Source organism: Crotalus tigris, unplaced genomic scaffold (genome assembly GCF_016545835.1).
Source record: "Crotalus tigris isolate CLP2741 ecotype Arizona unplaced genomic scaffold, ASM1654583v1 scf7180000017749.438534, whole genome shotgun sequence".
Classification (NCBI taxonomy): domain Eukaryota; kingdom Metazoa; phylum Chordata; class Lepidosauria; order Squamata; family Viperidae; genus Crotalus; species Crotalus tigris.
Window position 1 is genome coordinate 140,686 of NW_024096613.1, and position 26,120 is coordinate 166,805.

At 41.1% G+C, this 26,120-nt stretch overlaps 2 protein-coding genes across 5 annotated transcripts in view; one reads left to right on the forward strand and one right to left on the reverse strand.

Annotated features, from left to right (window-relative positions):
• LSP1 (lymphocyte specific protein 1) overlaps nucleotides 1–12,338 on the forward strand; it is a 105,186-nt gene extending 92,848 nt beyond the window's left edge. For all 4 annotated transcript variants that reach the window (XM_039340463.1, XM_039340459.1, XM_039340460.1 and 1 more), the window contains one exon: nucleotides 10,871–12,338. The gene's annotated coding sequence lies outside the window, so the exon portion shown is untranslated. The remainder of the gene's footprint in view (nucleotides 1–10,870) is intronic.
• On the reverse strand, nucleotides 1–24,588 carry LOC120306730 (proteoglycan 4-like). Its single transcript, XM_039340458.1, has 2 exons — nucleotides 24,340–24,588; nucleotides 1–1,695 (listed from the first exon to the last, which is right to left on the reverse strand). The coding sequence occupies exon 2, from the start codon at nucleotides 1,684–1,686 to the stop codon at nucleotides 130–132; it is 1,557 nt and encodes a 518-aa protein (XP_039196392.1). The 5' UTR covers nucleotides 1,687–1,695; nucleotides 24,340–24,588; the 3' UTR covers nucleotides 1–129.
• Nucleotides 24,589–26,120: the final 1,532 nt, after the last annotated feature.

Sequence of the window (26,120 nt, forward strand, 5' to 3'; positions counted from 1 at the left end):
TTCATCTTTCGGTATATAGATAATGACGCTGTGAAAGATTTTATTTTATTTTTTTCCCTCAAGTGCTGCTTTAGTAAAATCTGGATTTATTTTAGATTCAACCCACTGATCATCTTCTCAAGGAAACATCTATTCTTCTCTTTCCTTCACCTGCCACCCAGACGCCCTCCTATTAAAACCCATCTGCGTTTCTTCAGATGGTTGGCGTTGGATACGACGCACATCAAACAGAGTAGTGATCTTTGTCATGGGCTTGGAAGCCAGCTCTTTCAGTTTCCGGGCATCAAAACGTGGCCTGTGGAGAAGCAGTGGTAAACGTCTTCGGAATGAAAACATCCCCTCTTTTCTGATTTCCTTTTCTTCCTCAGCTTGTTGCCTTTTTTCCTTGCTGACTGTCATCTGGTACAAGATGGCATCCCACATCTTGATAGCTTTTGACTTGGTTCCTTTTTTCTCCTGACCTGGGTCGGCTGCTGAGATTTCAGTTACTGTCTTTTCTCTTTCTTGCTCTAGCTCAGATTCTGAGACTTGGACCTGAGGAACTTCAGATTCTACTACCAAATGTTTTTTGAGACGAGACCAGCCACTAAGTTTGCTTTTGGGGGGCACTGCTGGCTTTGATTTGGGTGATGAGCTGGCAGGACTCTGGGAGGCAGATGGTGGTGGTGGCGGCGGTGGTGATACAGCCTGCTGGTTTAACCTTTCTGGCAGGACAGTGGATGGTGCAGGAAGGGTCGTTTCTGGCCTCGTGTACTGTGGTGTGTTGGAACCTGACTGCCTCTGGACTTCAGTGTGTGGTTCACGGCTTTTACTGCTTCTTGGAGTTACAGGCCTATCCAGCTGATGAGTTGGGGATGTAATCATGGTATACTGCCTAGGGATATGGAGTATTTCAGGTTTCATTTTTCTGGTGGGTGGTTCAGGGGGTGCAGAAACATCTAACTTGGGGGTAAGTGACCTCGGCTGCTGTACAAAAGAAGTGTCATATGTTTGGCTTGATAATGAAGTTGCATGGCTTGTTTGCAAATGGACACGACTTGAATATTCCTCTGGCTGTCCTATTAGTGGAGACTTAACCCTTGGTGCTTGCACACTGTGAAAAGAGGAATGCGTTTCAGCCACATGAGTAGCCAGGACTGGCATCTCCACTTGAGGAGTGGAGGAAATGGGATGTTCATGAGAAACAAAGGCAGGGGACAAGAGAGTAGGGGGACTTGATGGGAACTCTGCGGATTGCCTCGGTGACTCGGGAGTTGTCGGTCTGTGACGTGGAGATGTGGCAGGTGAGACGGTTAGTTTGAGATGCTCTGAAAGGCTCCTCTGTTCTGTAACTGTGAAGGTGAAGGGCTTTCCTTTAGGGAAAGGAGAAGGAACATGATGGATGATGGGCTTGACTGAAAAGCGGGGTGGAAGATTGATAGTGAGACGGACTTCAGTTTCTGGTGACTTGAGTGGAGAAGAACATTCATTGTGCTCCAAGTCTGGACTAGCTTCACTTACAGGAGACAGATTCGACCGGAATGATGTGGTTGGTTGTTCTGATAAGGTGGCCTTCTTCTTTGCTGCTTTTTTCATAAGCTTCTGTAGCCTAAGGTTGTCGGTTCCAGGTTTTGGTAGAATAGGTGGAGGTGGAGCCTGTGACTGGAGAGTGATAGGTTCATGGGGTGGCGTCACCGTTATCAGCATTTTGACCCCCTAAATCAAAACAGAAAAGTGGATTATTTTTTAAAAAAGTTATTTGTTTCATGTTTCTAGCATCCAAAACATATAGGGTTGTTGATATGAGCATTTTGTTCAGGAAAGATTAAATCCATAACAAGATACCTGTTGGAAATGAACGCAAATAGGAATCAAAGGTTTCCAGGCCAGGCAGAACCATTATATCAGCATTTAGCAGATGGCTTCCATTCTCAAGGCACTGAACAGCCCAATTTTTATTGAAAATTTAAATTTTGAAACCCAGATACTTATTTTTGTGTGCACATGCATTTTATCTTGTCTGCAGCAAGAAAACGTATTTAGCCCTGTTGTTTCTGCTATAAACAAGGTTCCTAAATGCAAGGATTGCAGGTCTGCAGTGTCTAAATTTATTGCTTTATTTGGCATGAAGCCTGAAATTACCATTTTCAAATAATTAAAGGTAAAAATGCTTAAAAATGCTAAAACCTCTGGAGGAGACTTCAAATTGATATCTATTGGAAAAATATGGGGATTGGTCTAGGATGTCTCTTTATTACATTGGAAAACTCCCATTTCATGTACTTCACAAAAATTAGTCACAATATTTCAGAGCTGATGCTTTTCAGTGGCTGACAGAAAATCAGCTTCTTGACCAATGGCTTTAACCATCCAATGTAGATGGAAAATGGTAAATGAATAATGACAAGTTTTTACGATTCTGAGTGAGCTGTTTTCCAATGTGTTAATCGTGCTCAAACATCATGAGATTGATAGAAGAATCTTTCTATCTCAGGATGAATGGTTCTCCACCATAAAGAAAAGGGAAGTTCTTATATGTAGGGTTCTAGCTTTCCACAAAATCAATATAAGTATTCCATCTTTCTTGGAATCCAAAATGCATGAAGCCAGTGCAAGCAGCCTTCTCTTGTTCAGATGTTTTCAAACACTATATGGACATTAGAAAAAAGCAGGTGGCAATGAGGGGTGGTATCACATAATTTTAAGAAATAATGCTATAAGAGCGATTCCATGGCTGCAACCATCAATGTGTACAAAGTGTTAGAGTTGTTAAATCATTAACTGAGATAAACTCATATCATTGCCAATGTGTTTCATTCTCTGTGTGATCTTCAAACTTCCTTACTATTTTGCCCCAATGCTAGAATTGTACTTGGCTGGCAGAAAAGCCCTTGAGGGAAGAAACTGCAGGGCAGAATGAAGAAAATAGGTGATTGTCCTAAGTTCTAGCTCTTTAAAGTAATATTTGTATACGTCCTCCCCCACCTCATCAATGTGTTTCAGGACGCAAGCCAGCAACATCATGCAAAAGTTTTGATCTGATTGTACTTGAGAAATGATATTTGTTCTTGGAAACAAGTTTTTCTCTTTGCATGCTGAGAGCCCCACTTCTGCTATAATATCAACCAAGGGTCAGCAAACTGTGAAATGTGGAACATGAGAGCCAAGAAGCTCATGCACGAATTGAATTTTAGCTCCTGGCAAGAAATGATATTGCATTTCACTTGCAAAAGTTCATGAAGTCTGTCCTTCGTGCTTCTCCTTGGTGATCTGACCACAACTGATTTCAGCTGCTTTAGTTTGCCAGCCAAAAGCCATGGCTCAGCTGATAGCTGGTCCTTTGGGAAGAAACTGAGCATCTACAGGAATGGAAAAGCCCTGTGTTTAATGCATATCCAAGCTTCTCATGTGGAGAACAAATGTTTCCAACTGGCTCAAAGAGCATTTGCTTAAGTTGCAAGTTTGTCTTTAAGTACAAACTCATTATCCTTCTGGATAGATGAATTTTTTATTTGAGGCCGAGTACACCTTTGCAGGATTTCCAATTCCCAAGACTCATTTTTATATGCAAAACATTGACTTGAAAGTGATTAGAATTCTGGAATCCAATCACATAGCAAACAATCCATAGGAGGCTAGCTCCTAGGTTTCCCGTGAATAATAGGACGTGACTACAAATGCCCCCCCAAAATTGCTAAAAATTGCAGTTGCTCAGGAATGGCTTGCCATACACAACAGCTGCCAAATATAGCCACCATTTACATGCAATCTGCGGGATGTACTGTAGGCTGCAGACTGCTTCTATAGCAGGGGTGTCAAACTGCTGGCCCACAGGCCACATGCATCATAGTGAAACCGCGTCTACCCCATTGCCAGCAATGGCAAAAAAGTCACAATACGTCGCGACACATCACATGATGTTGCGAGTTTGACACCCCTGTTCCATAGCTTTCAAAGAGTAATTTGCATATTTCCCTCTTATTTGAGTCAGTGTGGGTCCTCTCAGTGAAAGAAAACAGCCTTGAATTAGCTTGTAAGAAAAGGATGACCCCTCTTTCCCAATCACACATTAAATAATGAATTTAGGAAACAAAATCCCCTGTGCTTTTTGTAACTATAGCTTCTTGAGTATTGGTCACATTCACACATTATGTTTAAATCATAATGTAATTTTATTTCATTTTAACTTTGTGTGATACCTGAACGGAGCCACCTTCTTTGGGCGTGAAGAGAATAGGGAAAAGGAAAGGAAAGAACCTTATACAGATGTGGCAGGTTGGGGAATTAGTGAATTCTGTATTATGCTTAATAAGCATTGTGTAGAAAATCATGGCCAGGAGATGGGATTACTTATAAATAGAATTATATTTAAAGATGCTTCTTAGATGAAAACCTCAATTCAGTGTACAACACATAGAATAAATATTAACATCTGGTGTTACACACAATAACACATAACAATTAAAGAGCAGTATATATACAATAAAACCCTATGAACGGAATGAGACAATTCATCACAGCCAACTCACCACGGCCAATTTGCCGTGAGATATGTTGCTGCATGACAATTCAATAATTCACTTTATTTAAATTAATTTAAACATTATTTTACTTTTTGTCATTTACATTTCATTTTGTCCCTCCTCTGGTATCCTTTAATTATTCTATTCTATTCCTTTGATATTAGTGTAACTCTTGTCCAGCAGTGAGTTGTCCCGCGGCGAGTTGTCCTAGACCTGCTATGAAGGCTTAGCTCAGTTGGTGATAAGATTCATTTTTATAGTCTAGTTCAGGGGTCTTCCAACTTGGCCCTTTTATGACTTGTGGACTTCAACTCTCAGAATTCCTCAGCCAGCGTGCCTGGCTCAGGAATTCTGGGAGTTCAAGTCCACAAGTCATAAAAGGGCCAAGTTTGAAGACCCCTGGTCTAGTTGAAGCCAATAGAGCTTTATTAGACTTTTGCTAATGGAATGCAGAGTACTGTCAGAAACTTCCTGACAGTTAGAACAATTAATCAATGGAACAACCTGCCTCCAGAAACGGTGAATGCTCCAACATTGGACGTTTTTAGGAAGAGACTGGACAGCTATTTGTCTGAAATGGTATAGGGTTTCCTGCCTGAGCAGAGGGTTGGACTCGATGACCTCCAAGGTCCCTTCCAACTTTATTATTATTATTACTTCTGAGATGACTTTATCTTTTTTTCCAATTGCTTTGAGAAATAAGTATATAATACAAATTACTTTGATAGATGGGCACAGAATTGGCATTACAATATGTCAATATTAAATGAAGGATAGGAGTAACTTGGAATAGATAAAGGTGAGCTTTAAATTAAGCTGAGCTCAGACTGTGTAAAGATTTAAAGGGTTTAAAGGCCAATACCAGTCTTTTAAATTGGACTTGAAAACAGCACAGCGGGACATGTCAGAGACTATTTGACATTTGTCCATACTTTAAGCAGCCACATTTTGTATCAGCAGGATAATCTGATAACAATATGTCTTTAAAGGCGGTGCACATTAACTATATTAAAACAATATAGATACTAAGCATACGGCCTGCCATTTCCAGACACTATCACAAGTGACATAACAACCTAAGCTGATAAAAATGCTTCCAGTGACCACTACCATTAAACTTCTCAGACAAAGCCTATTTCTGAAGTCCTAATGAAGCATTTGATTGAATGTAGGAATACAGTTAGATTGTACATACAGGCCCACTTCAATTGTCTAAATATTGGTATATTCAGAGTTTCAGATGTATTTGCTTGAATCTAAACCCAGTCTTTAACATTGCTGTGGACAACAAGCAAATTCAACTCTATTTAGCTCCCTGAAAGGAAAGTTGACAGAATTGAAAGAGTGCGATGTTGCCCGCATATTGATCACATATCTGCCTTAATATTTAGAAGATTTTATTTTCAATCATTTTATTTTGCTTTTTTGTTTTAATTTGGATTAAAGTCACTCGGTTTTGCTTATAGTTGGATTTCAGCTTTGCAGATCCTATGCAGCTGACTAGGCCATGGTTTCGTATTGGTAGCTGGGAGGAGTTTAGCCTGTTGATCCTGAGGAAATGCATACTTGGCCTGGTTGGTTTAACTATCCATATTTCAGATCCTTTCTCTTCCTCATTGTTTAAATCCTCAAGGGAGGGACCAAGTGAGTGAATTCATGCACTGATTTTTTGAGAGGGTTGCTGTGATGGTTCCACAGCAGGGGTCTTCAAACTTGGCCCTTTTATGACTTGTGGACTTCAGCTTCCAGAATTCCTCAGCGTTCCCCATTTCTCCCCATTCTCTAGGTCTGCTCTAAATTCTTCATACATACCTGAATAATAAAATGCATTTTGCAGGTCCCATTCAATACAGCCATTTTCATAACTGATCTCAGCTGTATAATTGAATCATACATACACACGTGTATGTATGTATGTATGTTTTTATAAAAAAAGAAGCCTAGATAGTTTAACTATTCTTAAGTTGTACAATAAAGCCTGAAAAACATAGAAAGGCCAGAGATTAACAAATATTTAATTTAATCCAATGCCAAATCTTAAGGAGCCCTTCTATTCTACTTTATGTCAACTGTATATCCCTAGCTTCAAGAAAGCAGAGAGTCAGAGAGGGAATAGCTTGTGAGATGGGAAAGTTATTTGCAATCTGTGAGCCAAATGCAGACCCAGCTGTTCAGCTTTGAGAGAAGAGTGACTTATGAAGAAACTGGATCCTAGTGTCATTGGAGCTGAACTGCTGAGGTAAAATTGGAATCCCCTCTAATTTTTTCTGCTGTTACCATTAGACTAGATGGAAAGAAGAATGAAATGCATCTGTTGCAAGCACAATATGTGCAACAGATGAGAGCCTCTTTTTTTTTTTTTTTTTTTTTTGGTAACATGATGGTTCTTAATGCAATGGGTGGGGAGAAAGAAGTTTTAGCCTTCTGTTCAAACTTCATTGATTATTGTCACAACTCGGGAAAAATGGAAACTGTATTAAATTAAGAAAATATAAGATTAAAGGCATTAATCTTTGCCTCTCCTATAAGAACAGCCAATGAAATAGTAAGATGATCACTAATGAAAGTAACCTTTGTGCAGAATTTCTTTTTTGATTAGCAAAATGAAAGGTTAATCCGCTGACCTCCTTTTTTAAAAGAGAAAATCCCAGTCTGACCAGCATTTTCAACCTTAGTAACTTTAAGATGTATGACTTCCACACGCTGTTGGAGAATTCTGGGAGTTAAAGCCTACACATCTTAAAAGTTGTTGATGTTGAAACTCATTGAGCAATAGAAAAACATACAGCTCAAAGAAGTTGTAAAACTGTCTGAAGTGGAAGTGAGTGTTTGGCCCTGTGACAGAGAGACTTTGCTTCGGACAGGGATCAGATGCTACTGGCAGCTGTGAAGACAGAAAATAGCTCTTTTGAAGCTCTGCCTCTCTGCTGCTTGTTCAACATCAAGTGCTGAGAAGAACAGAAAGAAGCTCCGGGTGTAGACTTTTATTCATACAATGGATGTCCTAGCTAGCTCCTGCAGGTTATTATAGATTACCAGCAAGTTTCCATTATCCCAAAGCCAGACAATGAGAACTAACAGATTCCCCTTTTCTACCAAGCTTGCATATTCTGCTAGGAATACACTAGAGAGAAACCATATGAAATTTTTGGGTTTAAAGCATTACATGGATGTTAGATAGTGAAATGAGATTTGGTTTCAGTAGATTGGCTTTTAAGCTCCCTTGGCTATTGAAGGATAGAACAACTATATTTTGATAGAGCACCTTGACCTCTTTGCTTCTCCATCCTTAACAGGGCAATAGATACATGAACAATGTATCTGCTTACCACACAATGGTTTAGGGTTGTTTGTGTGTGTGTGTGTGTGCATATACAAATATAAGAATCATAGCCCAGTGACAAAATTTTGTAAGCAGAAGTTTTAATTCCAGAGGTTCTACCCTCTTTTAACTTCTTGAACCAAAAGAGTTTCTTCCAAGCAAGAAACTCAGAAATCTCACTAGCAGGGTTTATTAACATGAAAATAATATTGATTAAAGAATTCCAGCAAGTGAGCTATTTGAGGGTGAGGATTAACAATAGAATCATAGGGTTTATGGATCTTGGAAGTGTTGAGTTTAACTCCTAACCAGGGCAGGAATACTCAGGCCATCCCAGACAAATGGCTGTCCAACATTTATTTAAAAGCTTCCAGTGATGGAATTCCCACAACTCCAGAGGCTTGGCTATTCCACTGTTAAATAACTTTCACAGTCAGGATATGAGTCCTTTTTTCCTATTTGGATCTCTTTTTGTACATCTTCCATCTGTTGGCTGTTGTTTTATCTTCAGCATGATGGACAATAAATCTATACCCTTTTCCCTGTGAGAGCTTTTCAAATATCGTAAAACTACTATAACATCTCAAATTCCCCTTTTCTTCTTTAGGTTAGACATTATTTTAATAATTTAATTTAATTTAATTATTAAAGTTAATAATTTAATAATTAATAATTCCTCACAGAATTTATCCTTAGCCCCTTTGTCATTCTTCTCTGTATTCTTTCCAGTTCCTCAGCATCCTTCTTGTTTATGTCAATGAAGATTTGGTGCAGTATTTCTGACCAGTACAGCCTTAAGCTATCACTTCCCATGATCTTAACACAACGTTTATGTTGATGCAGTCCAACACTGCATTGGTTTCTTTGTGAGCTACCACACACTACTGGCTCACACTAGGAGGCTAGATCCTTTTTTCAAGAACTACTGCTAAGTTAGGTACTATGGTACTATTCTAAATGTGTGCATCTGTTTTTTCTCTCCTTAAATGCAGAACCTTATCTTTCTCCCCAGTGAACAACATTTTACTGGATAGGGTCCAATGTTCAAATCTATCAAAATATTTTTTAACTTGGAGCCCACTGCTGAGATATTAATAATCTACTGAAGTAGTAGGGTTGTAATGGGATCGTCCTTCCTACTTTATCAAGAAAAATGTTATCAAATGCCTCACTGTAACTGAGGTATACTATATTCACAGCTTCCCTTTGGTCTACTAATATAGTTACTCTATATTATATTATCATTGCATTTTGTTTGGCATTTTAAGAAACCTATGCTGGCTTTATATCTTTCAAAATACATGCAGGCCTACTGCTTGAAAATCCTTTCTAGGATTTCCCCAATTGCTAATGTCAAGCAGACTCCAAGATTTACTGTTTCTCCTTTTAAAAGACTGAAGCAGTGTTAGCTCTTCTCCAACATTCTGCCAGTTCCCTTGTATTTCACAATCCTCAGTGATTACAGCCAGTGACTGAGATCACAACTGCCAGTTCCTTCAGCCCTTTGAGACGAAATCTATCCAGACTCTGTGACTAAAATTCATTCAAAGCAGCTGGATGTTTTCTCACCATTACTCCCTTCCTATTTTTGACCTGCACTCCTCTTCTTCCACCCCATGGTGAGTTCTGGCAGGTTGGACTACTTTTTCCTTTTGTGAAAACACAGATGCAAAATGGGAATTAAGCAGTTCAATGGTTCTGTTGTCCTTTACTATCTTGTTATCATCATCAAGTAGCAGATCAAACTTTTCCTTAGCTTTCCTCTTGTTCTGAATGCACCAAAAAATCCCTTTCTGCTATTTTCGGCTTCATTGCAAGCCTCAGTTAATTCTGAACCCTAGGTTTCTTAATCCTATTCCTTCAGATTATTTGCTGATATTTTGCTTCTGTTAAATATCATTGTCACCATTTTTTAAACATGTCCTTTTTGTTTTTCAGTTTATGAGAATATTCTATGCAACCATATTGGTCTCATCAACTGTCTTCCATCTTTCTGTATGGACTTTAATGTTATTTTCCTTCCAGCCTTCCTGAACTGTTTTTTCATTTCAGGATATCTGTCTATGGAATCCTTCATGCACTTTTCTCCTCAACATAGTAAACTCAGCTTTCATGAAATTAGTGTTCCTCACCTAGAACATCAATCTCACTAGTCACTCTCTCTCAAGGTTCTTACATTTCCTCTACTTTTTTTTCCTTACTAGAAAATATTGACTTTGGTATAGCTGAATTTCAGGAAAGAAATGGTGCACCAGAAAGAGGGTTCATTTAAAAAAAGGGGGGGGCATCTGCATCCATGGGTTGGTTTTAAAATGGTTACTTGAACCCTTATCCTTTCATCCAGCCAGAGCAGTATTTGATACTGGCAAAGTGCTAGGCCTGGTCAAAGTCAGGGGGAGTCCGTTCTTAAGAGCAGTAGCACCAGAGGAAGAATCTGAATCCTCACCAGATGAACTCATAGCAATTTTAGGTAAACCTCTTGAGATGATAACTTATTAAGGTTTTTCTGGATGGAGGTCTGGATCTAAAGAGGGCCTTCAAGATAATGAGCTGGTACTTTTGGCTACAAGTGAATTGGTAGCTTTGACCCGGAATGTGGGAAAGCATCCGTGGAATATTTAGAAAAAAGTCACAGCCAAACAAAACTATTTTATTTGTGCAGGTGGAGAGTCACCATCCCATTTGTCAATCATTAAATGCAATACTGACAATAAGGAAAAAATGTCATCAAAGACAGCACAATTGTGGGAAAATGCATTCATACCAACGATTGATCATGCAATTGTATTTTCAGCTGAGCAAAGTTCTTACCCTGCCTGATTACAAGGCTACTATCTTTCATAGTCTAATGATTGTGGTATCCAATCCTGTGTTTTGATAGTTAATCTGCCCTCTTCAATCAGGAAAGTATACATGATAGTTACAATCAGCATTTGCATTAATAAATACTTCTCTAGTTACTGGGCATTGCCTTGGGGAAATTCATTTTAATTACAACTATGTGATGCCATTTTGACGTGTATATTATTTTTTTTTCTCTTTGCAGCCCAGCTTGGAAACCCGAGACTATACTTCATGCAACTCTGATATTTCCCTGGCTATAAGGGAACTACAGTGAAAGGATTTCTTCCCTCCTAGCTCAAACTGGCACTCTGCTTTAAAATCAGCTATTGATTTCTTCACATATGGAAGCATTTCTCCAAACTGACTTCATTGGAACTTATACTTGGCATCAGCTCAAGAAGTAATAATAAATTTGAAACCCTTTCTAGATCAGATTTTTATTTTGAAAAGTTAAAAATGTATGCTATATTGAGTTTTTCTCGTTTTTAACTGAATTCCTAGCTTTGACTAGGAGAAAAAGGTAAAACTCCCACCCCACCCCTTTATCTCTCTCTTTATACCCTTGGTAAGGAGGGAGGAATCTTCAGCTCAAGATAGCTAGTATAGATTTCTGAGATCTGAGAATGTAAATGAAAGTAAATATTGAAGGAACATTTGAGGGGTAAGAAGTATAGCTGATGCTAAGGATTCTTGTATTACTCAAGCTTACCATATGACAAGAGATACCAGAATGTCTATTCTTGACCATAAGATGATGTTTTGTAAGTGGGAACATACCTTCTTAATACTATTCTTAAGTTTCAAACATGAGAGCAATACCACAGAATTCTAAACTTAAGACTGTTTTGGTGCCACTCTATTTAAATATTGCCCTCAGTATTCTTTTTGGAATGAAGATTTCTAAGATGGGTTTTTGTGGTGAGACCTGACTTGTTTCAGTTACGGTTCTCTGGCTAAAAAGCATTTCAGGAAATACCTTCTCCCAAAGTGCCTATCCTAATCACAAAGTAAGAGTCATCTTGGCTTGCTTTGCTTTATTTTTTCTTCTGATGGCTTATTCATGTGAACAAACTAGAGCCTTTATTCCCTTAAGATCTATACTCCTCTCAGAGGTAGACATTGAAACTGGAACACTGCACTGTCTCTTGAAACATTCTCTCTCTCTCTCTCTCTCTCAAAAAAAAAAAAAGGCTAGAGAGTAAATGCAGGCAATTATCCAGAGCATGAGTGGAGAGCCAATGTACCATTTGACCTTTGTCTCTCTTATCTAAATAATTCTTGCCTTGAAGGAGACATGGGGTAATTGAGGTGCAGTTCTTACTGCGGTGCATTTAAGGAGATGAATGGTAGCTCCTGTGGACCAGTCACATCACAGGACAATCATTCACCTGCCCCCCCTAAAGGCTGCTGATACCTTTTGACCTAGCTGAATAGATCCATTCCTGGAAATATCAATGCATCTCTTTGCCTCTCTATTACAAATAGTATTTGCCACCCTGTGGGCTAAAAAAAAAAGGGCCATTATATCCTGCTTCTCCTAACACTTGCATTTAGAAAACAGTTCTTTTCTTTTTTGTATCTTTCATTTTCCTTTTGCTTTCATCTGTTAATTTTTTTGTGTGATCTGGAATGTTTGCTAACAATTTAATAAAAATGCTGTAAAACACAAATGAGTCCTATAGTGTCAGTTACATTGAGTCCAAACATGAGGGGCTGTGGTTTAATTGGTTTATTGAATTAAAAACAAAAACAAAAAAGAAGAGGCTGAGTTCCTCAGCATACCAAACCTGGATCATGGTTTACAAATAATTTGGTTCATACAATATGCTAATTCAAAATCAAATTAATCATAATATGGGAAGGTCACCATGTCTTATTAAGCCATTATTTTCAAATGTTTGACAATTCTCAACTCAACTGTGAATTTGAAGTAAATTCCAAATTACTGTAAAGATGTTTATTAGAAGCAGGAAACTTTGCATTCATAATTAACAAAATGGGTTACCGTAATTTTGTTAATACTTAACAAAAGTATTAAGGGTTTTTTTTAAACTAAGTTTATCTCAAATTTCTCCTGGCTTAAAATAGTATCTTTCACCCATCCAGCTCAGCTTAAAAATTTTCTGATTCCACCCCTCCCCTGTCCTCAAAATTTCTAGGAAAATTGAAATTACACACAATGTCTAAAAACATAGTAATTGGAAAGAATTACAGCCTACGCACTGGAGTAAATGCTTCTCAGTCTTGGTATGAGGTTTATATTAACAAAATTTCATTAAAATTGCCAGACTTCAATTAACTACTTAACATACTTGGAAATTAGCTACACTAATTTTTCACTTGAACCCTCTATAAAGATGTTTTATCTATTACCTGGGAACTAATCCAATTTACAATATATATACTTCTGAGGATCATAACCAAGGTAAATGTTTTATTTTACATTGTTAAATATATTCAATGTTTGATAAAGTTGGAACAATATTACATATCCAATTATTTTACTTTTACTGACTAGAGTGTTCTGGGTAGTACTTTAAAGCCTGTAAATTGAAAGTAAAGAACTAAGATGGAAAACCTGTATGATTTCCTACCCATAAAACAGTCTCTTTGTTCAATATGTATATAAAACAGATGGCTTACTAGATTATGTTTCTCATTTAGCCTGACTTGGGAAGGTATGTTTATCATTTTCAGAACAAGCCAGGATGTCAATGAAACTTTAGATCAGGGTTTTTCAACCAGTGGTACCGGTACCACCTGTGGTACATTGGCACCTGGCAAGTGGTACGTGACCATCCTAGAAAAGTGGTAGTGGGGGAGGGGAATGAGCTGAACCAGTGGCAGCACTGCACAAGCCTGAGCAAGAGATGGCTGGAGCTGCAGGGCTGTCAGGACTCAGTGGAAGTGCCAGGATCAGTCCCCCTTTCCAGCTGATCGGCGCTTTTTCAGGGCTGTCAGGGCTCAGCAGAAGTGCCAAGATCAGCACCAGGCTCCTGGTGCTTCTGCTGAGCCCAGAAGGAGCATTGATCAGCTGGAATGTTGCAGCATCTCCAGGGTCTTATGATTTACATTCAGATGCTTGGCAACTGATTCATATTTATGACGGTCCCAGTGTCCCAGGATCATGTGAAGTGACCCAAACTGCTGCAACCAACCAGCAGATGGGGGGAATAAAAACCAAACACCTACCCCACCCCACCCCCACTGCCAATCCTCAACAGAAATGCTCACAACAATGAAAACCTCGGACAGGAGGAAGAGCGCCACCGGGCGGGCAGGCAGGTGTCTTGCTCAGCTGTGGCTTGGGGGGGCACTTTTTTCAGTGCCATTGTAACTTCGAACAGTCACTAAGTGAACTGTTGTAAGTCGAGGACTACCTGTACTTTATCACTTTTTTCCTTTTTTGGGGGGGGGGTCATCAAATTTTTGACACCTTGCTAGGCGACTGGTGGTACTTGGACGTTGCCATATCCTAAAAGTGATACAATGGGTGAAAAGGTTGAAAAGCCCTGCTTTAGATAACTTTTATTTGTTCTAGCTTTCCATAACTTTCCAAATGGGAAATACTACTAATAGAGTAGCTTTTTTGCTCAAGGAGGGAAGAATTCTGTGTTAGGATAAGTAGTTTGTTCACTATCCAATGTATTAATTCAAAATATGATAATCTGAATATAAAAGATAAAGGTAAAGGTTTCCCCTGCCCAAACTAGGAACCAGCATTGTCTGAAGACATTTCCGTGGTCATGTGGCCAGCATGACTATATGCCGGGGCAGAACACTGTTAACTTTTCCATTGAAGTGGTACCCATTTATCTACTCACATTTGCATGGCTTTGAACTGCTAGGTGGGCAGGAGCTGGAGCAAGTAAAGGGAGCTCACCCCATTGCGTGGCTTTGGGTCTTGAACCTGGTCTGCCAGCTTACAAACCTAGCACCTTTAACCGCAGAACTATTACACCCCCAAATCTGAATGTACTAGAACTCAATTATCAGAAAACTAAAATCATGGCATTTGCCAAAAGGCCCAAGAGCTATTTCTGGAGCACGGATGGCCACAAGATTGAACAGTTCTCCTGCCTGAAATACCTGGGGGTAGTCCTTCATTCTGGTGGCAGTAGGGAAACCCACAGGGACTGCACTGCTGAAAATGCACAGAGGAGCACATCTGCCATTTTTAAGGCCACTGTATACCTACAGCACTCAAGTAATTTGAAGCTAAGCTGGTAGCCTTTTGCTTCTTTAGAACTTGTACAACACAAATTTCTAAAATCAGCCCTTCAAGTTCCAAAATGTGCCTGTGTCTAATGACACCCTGGAACTACCGGTAGAGAGAGGCTTTGTGAAAATGGAGGCTAGAGTGTGGGTGACCACACTCACCTATTGGCCCAGGCTATTCTTTTTTCCCCTTGGCCTTGCTTTATTAACCGGGAGTAACGATTTTCAATCTACATGGAAACGGGTAATCCCACTCCTGGGCTTCTTTCCAGCATGGGATGTAGTCAGGCCAAAGCATTCATTAAACTGTGCAGTAATATATGCTTCTCCAATGCCTGCTCTGCAGAAACATTTGTACTAATCTCACCTTCCCAGTACTGCATAAATGCCCAGGGCACTCAGGACAAATCTATATCACCTTGCTGTTTTCAAATACCAGCCCTGCTCCAGTATATAGTGTTGCTAGCATCTGCACAGTAGCACTTAAAATTCATCAGATGACCTATCCCATAAACTAGATTTAAGGAACACCTAGTCCTAGTACATCATATTAGAGTGCTCTATGATTTGATAGTCTTCCATATGTTAACCTTCTATGCTCCCCTACAACCTCTAATGCTCTTATCCTTTCTTTCAGATGTTTATAGACTTTTATATATGCTTTCATTTTTAGTATTTTCTAGTTTTCTAGTTTTGTATAGATATTTTTTAGCTTCTAGTATGTTTTTTAATTGAGTATACTCCACCTCTCCAGGCTGTGGGGAGAATTTACCCGCAACAGTGCACTTTGTGCCGCCAATAAACACAATTCTTGTTTCTATAAAGTTTTATAAAATCACTTCCTTTTTTCTTAAAACACTAATAGGATGTGCCAAGTAATGGAACACATGAAAACAGATGTGTGAATTGGTCTATTCGTCTCATAATTTGGTTCCAAATCCTATTTCTCTTATTATGTGTGTGAGTGTGTTTGTGTGGGACCTTAATTTTCTATATGCCTGCACTTTTTACTTTTGCACTGAGCCAGAAAAACCCCCCCCCCCGAATTCTTTGGTAAAAGCATTTTACTAGTTTCAGACAGAACTTGGAAATCTGGAATGTGCCAGGAATTCAAACATTATTTTTAAAATAATGTGAGTGTCATAAAGTGATGCATTATTACTGTTAAGAGTTCTCCCTGGTTAGTTATCCTAGGACAGTGTTTCTCAACCTTGACAATTTTAAGGCATGTGGACTTCAACTTCCAGAATTCCACAGCCAGCAATGCTGGCTGTGGAATTCTGGGAGTTGAAGTCCACATGCCTTAAAATTGTCAAGGTTGAGAAACACTGTCCTAGGATGTGTGAAATAAGAAACTAAAGATGGAATTGAGGAATACCAGGCATTATGAGTCAGATCTTTTAGTGGAGGTAGATTCTTAAATGTCAATTAATTTAATAGAGCTTCTTTGCTACAACGCGAAACAAAATATCTGGAATTGTCCGATTATTGGCTCATCAGCTTAGTATTAATCTTAGTGTTTGGGTTATTGGTGGCTCTCCAAAGTCTCAGTTAGAAATCCTTCAGTATGTCTACTACCTGATGGTTTCAATCACAGATTCCATTTGATATGAAAGCATGAGCAACATCAGCTCCAGCTTAGTCAATATTAGATTAGATTAGTCCATTAGAGTAGCACTGATGATGTCATCTAGTTTGGTTAATGAAATGCCTGCAAGAAAACAATCAAGCTCGGAGAGCACCAAAGACCCCTCATTTCAATCCTGAGCCACAAATACCGTGTTTCCCTGAAAGTAAGCCCTCCCCCAAAAGTAAGCCCTAGCAGCAGTAGGATCATCAGCCAGATGTGGCCAGCTGACATTGGGAGTGTTTGGAGCACTATGGGGGGGGGAAGATTTCATCCCCCCCCCCCTTACCTTTTCCCCAAGCAATTGCCACTTGGCTCTTAAGGGACCACAACAGCTACAAGGGAAGAAAGTAAGTCCGTTTTTCCCCGGATCGATTTCAGAAGCTGCTGCAGCTGCCACCTAACCAGCACCAAGGCCGGGCTGCTGGGCCTGCTGCACCTGCTGCTGTTGGGGGCCAGTGGTGCCCAGGCCGGGCTGCTCTTCAGCCAGACTGATGGGTGGCAGCAGGAGCAGCTCCCTGCATGGGCCATGCGGCTGCTGTGCACCTTTCCACTGCCCTGCCTGACCTTGGCTTAAAATTTAAAAAAAATATACAAAGGTGATATTTGGGGATTAACATGGCCTCATTCATCATTGTAGCAGAGATGGAATCTCTCTTCAGGTGACATCTTCCTGGAGACTTTAACTTAGTAGAGTGCCTAAGGCAGTGGTTCTCAACCTTCCTAATGCTGCGACCCTTTAATACAGTTCCTCATGTTGTGGTGACCCCCAACCCCCCCCCCATCCAGCTGGCCGGGGGGTATCAAAAACTTGACCCCAAAAAAAGGAAAAAATGGGAAAGTATAGGTAGTCCTTGACTTACAACAATTCGGTTAGTGACTGATTGAAATTACAACAGCACTGAAGAAGCGAATTATGATCATTTTTCACACTTATGATTGTTGCAGCATCCCCAGGGTCATGTGATTTACATTCGGATGCTTGACAACTGATTCATACTTATGAGGTTCACAGTGTACCAGGGTCACGTGCTCAATGGCCAGGGGGCATGGCCAGCTGATCACTCAGGTTGCAGAGTGCCTATGGGGGGGAATATGTGGGTCTCTGGGATGGGACTGGGATGGGTCCCTGCCTTCCTTCCCTCCCCTTGTCCCTTCGTTCCTTTTCTTCCTTTCCTTCACCTCCCTTAGTTTCTTCCTCCTTCCCTCCCTCTCCCATTGTCCCTTCCTTCCTTTCCTTCACCTCCTTCTTAGTCTCCTCCTCCTTCCCACCCTCTCCCATTGTCCCTTCCTTCCTTCCTTTCCTTCTTAGTCTCTTCCTCCTTCCCTCCCTCTCTCCCATTGTCCCTTCCTTCCTTCCTTCCTTCCTTCCTTTCCTTCCCCTCCCTTAGTCTCTTCCTCCTTCCCTCCCTCTCTCCCATTGTCCCTTCCTTCCTTCCTTTCCTTCACCTCCTGCTTAGTCTCTTCCTCCTTCGCTCCCTCTCCCATTGTCTCTCCCTCTTCCCACCCTCTCCCAAGTTCCTTCCTTCCTTCCTTTCCTTCCTCTCCCTTAGTCTCTTCCTCTTTCCTTCCTTCTCCCATTGTCCCTTCCTTCCTTCTTTCCTTCCTTTCCTTCACCTCCTTCTTAGTCTCTTCCTCCTTCCCACTCTCTCCCATTGTCTCTCCCTCTTCCCACCCTCTCCCAAGTTCCTTCCTTCCTTCCCCTCCCTTAGTCTCTTCCTCTTTCCCTCCTTCTCCCATTGTCCCTTCCTTCCTTCTTTCCTTCCTTTCCTTCCCCTCCCTTAGTCTCTTCCTCCTTCCCTTCCTCTCTCCCATTGTCCCTTCCTTCCTTTCCTTCAGCTCCTGCTTAGTCTCTTCCTCCTTCCCTCCCTCTCTCCCCTTGTCCCTTCCTTCCTTCTTTCCTTCCTTTCCTTCATCTCCTTCTTAGTCCCTTCCTCCTTCCCACCCTCTCCCAATGTCCCTTCCTTCCTTCCTTCCTTCCTTCCTTCCTTCCTTCCTTCCTTCCTTTCCTTCCTTCCTTTCCTCTTTGTCCCTTCTTCCCTTCCATTGTTCCTTCCTTCCTTCCTTCCCTCTCTCATTGTTCCTTACTTCCCTCCCTCTTCGTCTCTTCCTTCCTCCTCCCCCCTCCGTGCCCAGGAAGGGACAAAGGGAGGGGGATAGGCTGCCAGTGTGGTTGGGGGCTTTACTGCCAGCAAACCTGCCTGTGCACAGGCAGAGACAGAGGAGAGCTCACCCAGCTCACTTGCTCAGCTTCGCCGAAAGACATGCCGCTTGCTAAGTTAGCAGAAGCTCCAGGATCACCACCGGGCTACAGCTGATTCGCACTTCTGCTAAATTAGCCAGCTTGAGCAAGTTTGCTGGGCAGGAGCCAAGGAGAGCAGCTACAGCTGCAGAAGCGCGGATCCTTGTCAAGAGGGAAGGAAGGAAGGGACAAGGGAAAGAGGGAGGGAAGGAGGGACAAAGAGGGAGATGAAGGAAAGGAAGGAAGGAAGGAAGGAAGGAAGGGACAAGGGGAGAGAGGGAGGGAAGGAGGAAGAGACCAAGAGGGAGGGAAGGAAAGGAAGTTCCAGCCAGGAGAGGCTTGGCAGCCCGGCTGCCAAGGAAAACAAGAGCGCAAAGCCGAGGAGAAGAAGGTGGCGGTTTCCTCCCAAAGGGGGCTCCTTTTCTCCACCCCTTCCCTGGGTTTGTGGGGAATTTCTCATCACCAACGCTGACAGGTGCTCCTTTGAGCCCGCTGCAAGCTTTCTCGCCCCCTTTGCTTCTCCCTCCTCCGCTTTTGTGAGGATTGTGGCGCCCTTGGGAAGCTTTGAAACTTAGGAGAGGAGGAGTCCCTTCCTCCTTCCCTCCCTCTGTCCCTGTCAAGCCCCGGCGGGCTCGACATGAATGGGCAGAGGAGTCGAGGACGGGCGGGGTGGCAAAGGAGACCGGCGGCCGTCACCAGACCTCCCAGCTGACAAGCACAAGTTCAGGGGTCGCCAGCTGGCGGGCGCAGGAGTTCGGTGCTGTGGCGGCCTCCCCTTCGCTGACCTGCGTGCACGAGAAGTCAATCCGGTTGCTTCACAATGAGTCCCTGGGGAGGGCGGGGCCTTGCTCTGCACCTGTGCTCTTCATGCGCCCCCTGCAGGGCACATTTGGTAGACTTTGTGCAGACTGCCGCCAAGCAGCATATTTTCCACAAACAAGTGAGATGGAGCGGAGGGGGGGAGGGAGAGAAGGCGTTTGACAAGCCCTGCCTAAGACCATTGAAAATATGTATTTTCCGATGGTCTTAGGCGACTCCTGTGAAAGGCTCGTGCGACCCCCAAAAGGGTCGCAACCCACAGGTTGAGAACCGCTGGCCTAAGGGATCTCTCCTTTCTTTGCTCCTTTTTACCATGAAGCCACTGGGGTAATCATCTTTTGGCACAGGCTTCAGTAGCAACAAAATATGGATAATATCCAGTTATACATTTTATCCCTAGGCCAAACCGATGATGTGGTAGCAATGCTATCCCACTACTTAGAGGCTATTATAGACTGACTGGGGAGGAAGAGACTCCAGCTTTATAGCTAGAATTATTCCAGGAAAATTCCATCTTTGACTATGAAAGGACTGCACTACCCTGCTCAGAGTTGGTCTGCAATTGGGGAATTCTCCTAGATTCATAGTTCTGCTTCAGGAACAGGTGGCAGCTAAACCCTTGCAGAAAATTTTGTGCACCAATTTCAACCTTTCCTGGACCAGGATACCCTCTTCACAGTAATCCATGCCCTAACCTCCTTGTAATGTGCCCTGTGTAGAACTGCCCTTCAAGAACACTCAAGAACTATAGAATATGATGGCTTGAATTCCATAAAAGACTATGGAAAATGAAGGAATACATCAATAATGTTTAAAAAAATGGAAAGGAATGAAAGGAAAAGGGACTGCCTGGGAAGAAAATATCTCAGCTTAACCTTGTGTCCTCTAGCTTTATTGGATTAAGCTGCCCAGGACATTTAGCCTGCCTGTGCTGTGTTTGGTAATCTCTAATGTAATCTCTAAACAGTGGTTTGAAGCCCGGCCAAAATTATCTTTAGTCTGCTAACCTTGAGATTCTGGAAATTCTATAGTGCCCAGACTTTTAAAAGTGAGAAGGATAAAGTTGCTGGAAGATAAAATGAAATGAGAGTTTCTATCAGTGGAAAAATAGGCAACTCCAAAAGCTCTGCAGAGCTGGAGTGCCAGTTTTGTGGCAATTTAAAATAAACAATAATAAAACCCAGAAGAAACCAACTCAGCTTCCAGAAACAGTGTATATTATGAGATCAATAGCTCAAAAATCCTACTTGGAAGTCCCCTAAAATTAATTTCTATACGACACCTTATTTGCTATAATGAAAGCCATCATGCTGGACAAAGCACATGAAACTGTTAGGATGGAGAAAAATGATAATAGAAAAGCATATACATAACAGATATAAAACCTGGCTTTGGTCCCAGGCATGGGGTTAATGTATTGGGGGATGGCTGTTATTCTTAATTTTAATGGTTTGTTTTTAATCCAGGCTATCTAGTTTTGTTTATGTTTTCCTTTGTTTTAATTTAATGCTGTATTTTGTAAGCTGCCCAGAGTCCACTGGAGTGGGCGGCTACGTTAAGTCTAATTGATAATCATAATAATCAATGGAACATTATTACATATCCCTAAAAGTTACTTGAGAAATTAATTAAGAAATGTTTATGATTACTAGAGTTGATGCTTATATCCTGGGTAATAAAATGATGAAATTCATTCTGTGAAAACAGTAGGAAGCAATGAATATATGACCTGTGATGATGGACAACCAAGTAACATATATATGTTTGCTTGAAAGCCTTGAAAAGCCGAAACAAAGAGACAGCAGTTTGCATGTCTCTTCGCCTTGGAAAATTCTGTAAAACAAGACAAATTTCTGTCCAAGATACCTGGAATCTACCAGATCAATGTTTCTCAACCTTGGCAGCTTTAAAATGAATGGATTTCAATTCTGATAATTCTCCAGTCAGCAAAGTAGCTTGGAAATTCTGGGAACTGAAGTCCACCTATCTGCCAAGGTTGAGAAACGCTGCATCAGATACATGCCCTTTAAAACCCATCACCTCAGCTTTCCCATTGATTAAGAATAATTTGAGCTTTATCATTTAATGCATCCTGAAGACATTAGATTTGGGCAGACTCATAGACTCATGAATAAATATTGGCCTAGTAGATGAATCATGCATAATATTTTAAAGGAACCTTTGAATTTGGTTGATGATGTAAAAGCATGTCTACCATAGAAGTGATAGAGTTGTTTAGTTGGTTTCATGAGATGTCCAGAATGTACATGAAGTGGAAAGCTGTTTATATTAGTAAAAATGAGTGAACTCTCAAGCTCAGTGTGTTTCCTTTGACTTGACAGGAATTTTTCAGGCAGAAATCACTCCAGGCGCAACAGCCTGAAGTCTGTGAACTTGAGATGGCAGGGACTAAATCAGTAGCATTCTATATATAAAACCTTCATTTTGTTAGTAAACTATGACTCTTCCCTATGGCTGGGCTATTCTTCTACACTTTTTTTCAGAATTTTTTTTCTACATTCCCTTATCTGCTGACCTACAACAGATGGGTTCTGCTCAGCTGCACTGCAATATGTAGAGAATCTTGTCTAAAGGAGCAGACTTACAAGGATTAATTCATTTCCTGAACATTTGCTATATTTGGCCTCAGAAATATGTTTAAAATGACTTTTTAGTAAATGCCTTAGTATTAATTTTTATTGCTGATATAGTACTTTATGATTTTTACTTCTCCTCAGCTGATTTGACTTCATTTGGCCATAATAAGTCAGAATAAAAACACTGAATTAAAACAACAGTTAATTTCACCAAGTATTCCAGTTGCTTTTGGGAATCTAAAACTTGTGATGTGAGCAGTCCAAATAAAGATGTTCCAAATTAAACAGCTGACATGTACCAGAAAATCAGATAATGCAGAGATGTTATCAGCCCAAGGGAAAATGGAAGGGCAAGGCCACTTTACCAAATTTCAAAGCATGTATCGTTTCAAATGTTCTCGCCTCTTTAGATCCAGAAATACACTATTGTGACAACTCTGCTTCATTTTATGTCATGCATGTTCACACGGATAATCCTCAACATAACATACAAGTCTATAAGACACCATGAAAAAGTCAAGCACGTAGCAGAACTATCAATCGGAAGATGAGAATATTAAAAGTCTCACTATCATCGCGTAGCAAGGCACCTCAATGTTACCCTTTGCTGCCAGTGGTAAATTTTGCTGCCAAGTGAAACTTGAATCATGAATACACATGGGAAGCAGGCAGTAAGGAATGAAATGCACAAAACTGAAGAACTGTATAAGAACAGAACTAATCCATTCCTGTTGGAATGAAGCGTGCATTTCTCCTTTCAGTGCATAGGAATGGGATTATGCAAGTGAATGAATCTCTGTTCAATACTGGAAACAGGAGATCTTTATCCACTGCATCTGAAGGCAGCTGATTAATTGAGAAAGTGCAGAGTAAGTGTGACAGCATGTCCCCTGAGTTCTCCAAGATCTTGCCACTGTACCCCAATCCCAAGCACCTCCCAGATGAAGCTGTTCTTGCAACAAGTGATAGGGCTGCCCCTAAGTCCCAACCATTTAAACTGAGGCATGCTCATAGGGATTAATCTTTTAAACAAGTGCTAGAAGGGATTGTTTTTGTTTCTTTGATGCAACAAATGATGCAATCCTGCAGATATCCCTTTTTCAGCCCAAGGGCCTATAAAAAAGTACAGAGTGCAGACTAATAGTTCATCCCATACTACCTCAAACCGTTTCTCAGTTGTCTCTTCCAACCCTTAAAATGAAGCTTACAGTACTGAATTATTATTATTGTTGTTGTTGTTGTTGTTGCTATTATTGCTGCTGCTGTTATTATTATTATTATTATTATTATTATTATTATTATTATTATTATTATTAAATAGGGTACCTTTAGAAAGAATTGTATCTAAAGGTAGTCAGATGTTCAGGCATTTTGTAAGTCAGATGCTGTCTACCTTCTTGCATATAATCAGGGAGTCAATATATTATCTCTGCTGCAAGTTTTAAAAAGTTTCCTTACACATTTTGTAACTTTTTTTTGAAGTCTAGCATCCTAATAAGAAGCCAGGTCCGGAAAGAGGTTCCCTGTTCCTGAGACCAGGGGAGTCTTTGGTGCCTCTCTGAGCTTGGTTGTTTGCTTGCAGACGTTTCATTACCTGACTAGGTAACATCATCAGGGCAAGGAAGCAGCCAAGCTCTGAGAGCACCAAAGACTCCAAGTTGCATGGCACTGGGCAATAACCTGCCAGCCACTAACCAAGCTGAGTGTAACAAGTATTTTAGTTTGCCTTCTCAAAACTCCGCAAGCAATACAGTCCCGAAGGCCTGATCGACAGCTGGTTTGCAGCGCGCGCGGGGGGGGGGGAAGCATCTGCTTAGGCAGAGTTTAAAAGAAGGCGAACCCGGCTGGCGCAGGCGAGGATCGCGCGCACGAATGAGCCAGCTACCTGCACGCTCACTCCCAGCTCCCGAAGTTTCAGATCTAAGACGAAGCAATTTCCCATCTCTCCCTCTCTCTTATTGTGCCTTCCTACCTCCCCCCCGTTTTTGTTTTTTGTTTTGTTTTCTGTCTTTTTTTGCTCCCCTTGACGGAGCAGTTGAAACCTTTGCCTTGCCAGCAGGACCTTCCCGGCTCTCCCTTCACCTCAGAGGAGAAGGGTTTTGTTTTGTATTTTTTCCCTACAACCGCCAGAGAGACACCGGAATTTGCTTTGCTCTCCATTACTATACCTGGTGAACAGCGTCGGAGGTTTAAAGGCTGCAGCTTGCCGCGCTCGGCTCCGCGGGCTTCAAACCCTGTCGGTGCATCTTTGCTTGGACTCTTCCTTTCCAAGCCAGGGAGGGGGGAGGCGGACTGATGCCCAAAAATAAATCCTGCCCCCGCAGCTCTTTTATCGAAGGAACTTTCTCCCTTCTCACAGGCTGGAAGAAAGAGGCTGGCGGAGGGATCGACCCCTCTGAAGCAGCGGAAGGCTCCCCACCAAGGGAAACTTGCCAAATCGGGTGTGTATATTGCGAGGGGGGGGGGGCAAGCACAGAATTTTGGAAGCTCAGAGGCAACGGAGGGGCGCTTATAGCTGAGACCCGCGAGCCCCCTAGAGGCAGAAAGAGGTAAAACTTCCATTTGTTTAATCTTTCTTGCGGGTTGAACCAACTTCAGGGACTTTGAACGTTCAGCATTCCCACTCCGCTTCGTGACTTTTGGGTGATTGGTTCACGCGAAAGCAGCCTGCCGACCCAACCTTTCATATCTGTATTACGAAAACCATCCTTAGCAATTTCCATCCCAAAAGGATCTCTTTCCAAGTGAGGATCTTTGAAAATAATAATAATAATAACAACAACAACAACAACAACAACAACAACAACAACATAACACCCCAGACTTAACAATTGTCGATAAGAAAGAAAAAAAAGTCTGGATAGTGGACATGGCAGTGCCTGGAGATAGCAGAATAGAAGAGAAAGAACTGGAGAAGATAACAAAATACAAAGACCTACAAATAGAAATAGAAAGACTGTGGCAAAAGCAAGCAAGGGTAGTACCAATAGTCATAGGCTCCTTGGGTGCAATCCCAAAACAACTGGAGCACCACTTGAACACCATTGGCATTGACAAATTCGCTATTAGTCAATTGCAAAAGGCGGCCTTATTAGGAACTGCTTCCATCCTGCGACGATATCTGTAATACCATCAAACATCCACATCTGCCTATCCCAGGTCCTGGGTAAGGACTCGATAGGTAGACAAAATGCCAAATCCAGTCTGAACATCTGGCTGACTGTGCAATGATCAATAATAATAATAATAATAATAATAATAATAATAATAATAATAATAATAATAATAATAATAATAATAATAATATATTATTATTATTATTATTATTATTATAAAATAATAATAATAATAATAATAATTATTATTATTATTATTATTGTCAAAACCATCAGTCTGCAATAGATTTCCAACCACAACTTGCAAAACATTTACCCACATAAGCAGTTGTTTCAGATCCGTCCAGGTGTTTAGTCTGTCACAAAAACTTAAGGACTGCATTGCACTGAATGTGTTGTTATTCTTATATATCAAGAACACATATTGTGTTGTTGGATGATGCATTACATCAGAGGAGGATGTTTTATATCAGCTATCAAGCTTCTCTCAGGGTAATCTTTTAATTTCTCTTTTAACTTTTTGGAGTGACAAGGCCAAGCCAGCAACTTCACTAAATAAGTGGTAGAACCTGAATCCCCTCTTAGTTATTCTGATGGAGCCAATTGCTTGGTCTTGCAGTTCTGTCTGGGCCTTCTCTTAGTTTTCTTCTGCTTACTCCAGGAAAACCTTTTGCCCCACTGCCTTCTCTGCCAGCATTACAGTTTCACCCTATAGGTGCTGTTGGAGTTAGAACAATTCTGGGACTAGACAGGCTTTAAACTGTCATAGGTAACCGATCACCATGCTCTTCACGGCATACATGACAACCTCTGGTTCCTTTGAACTGATTGTC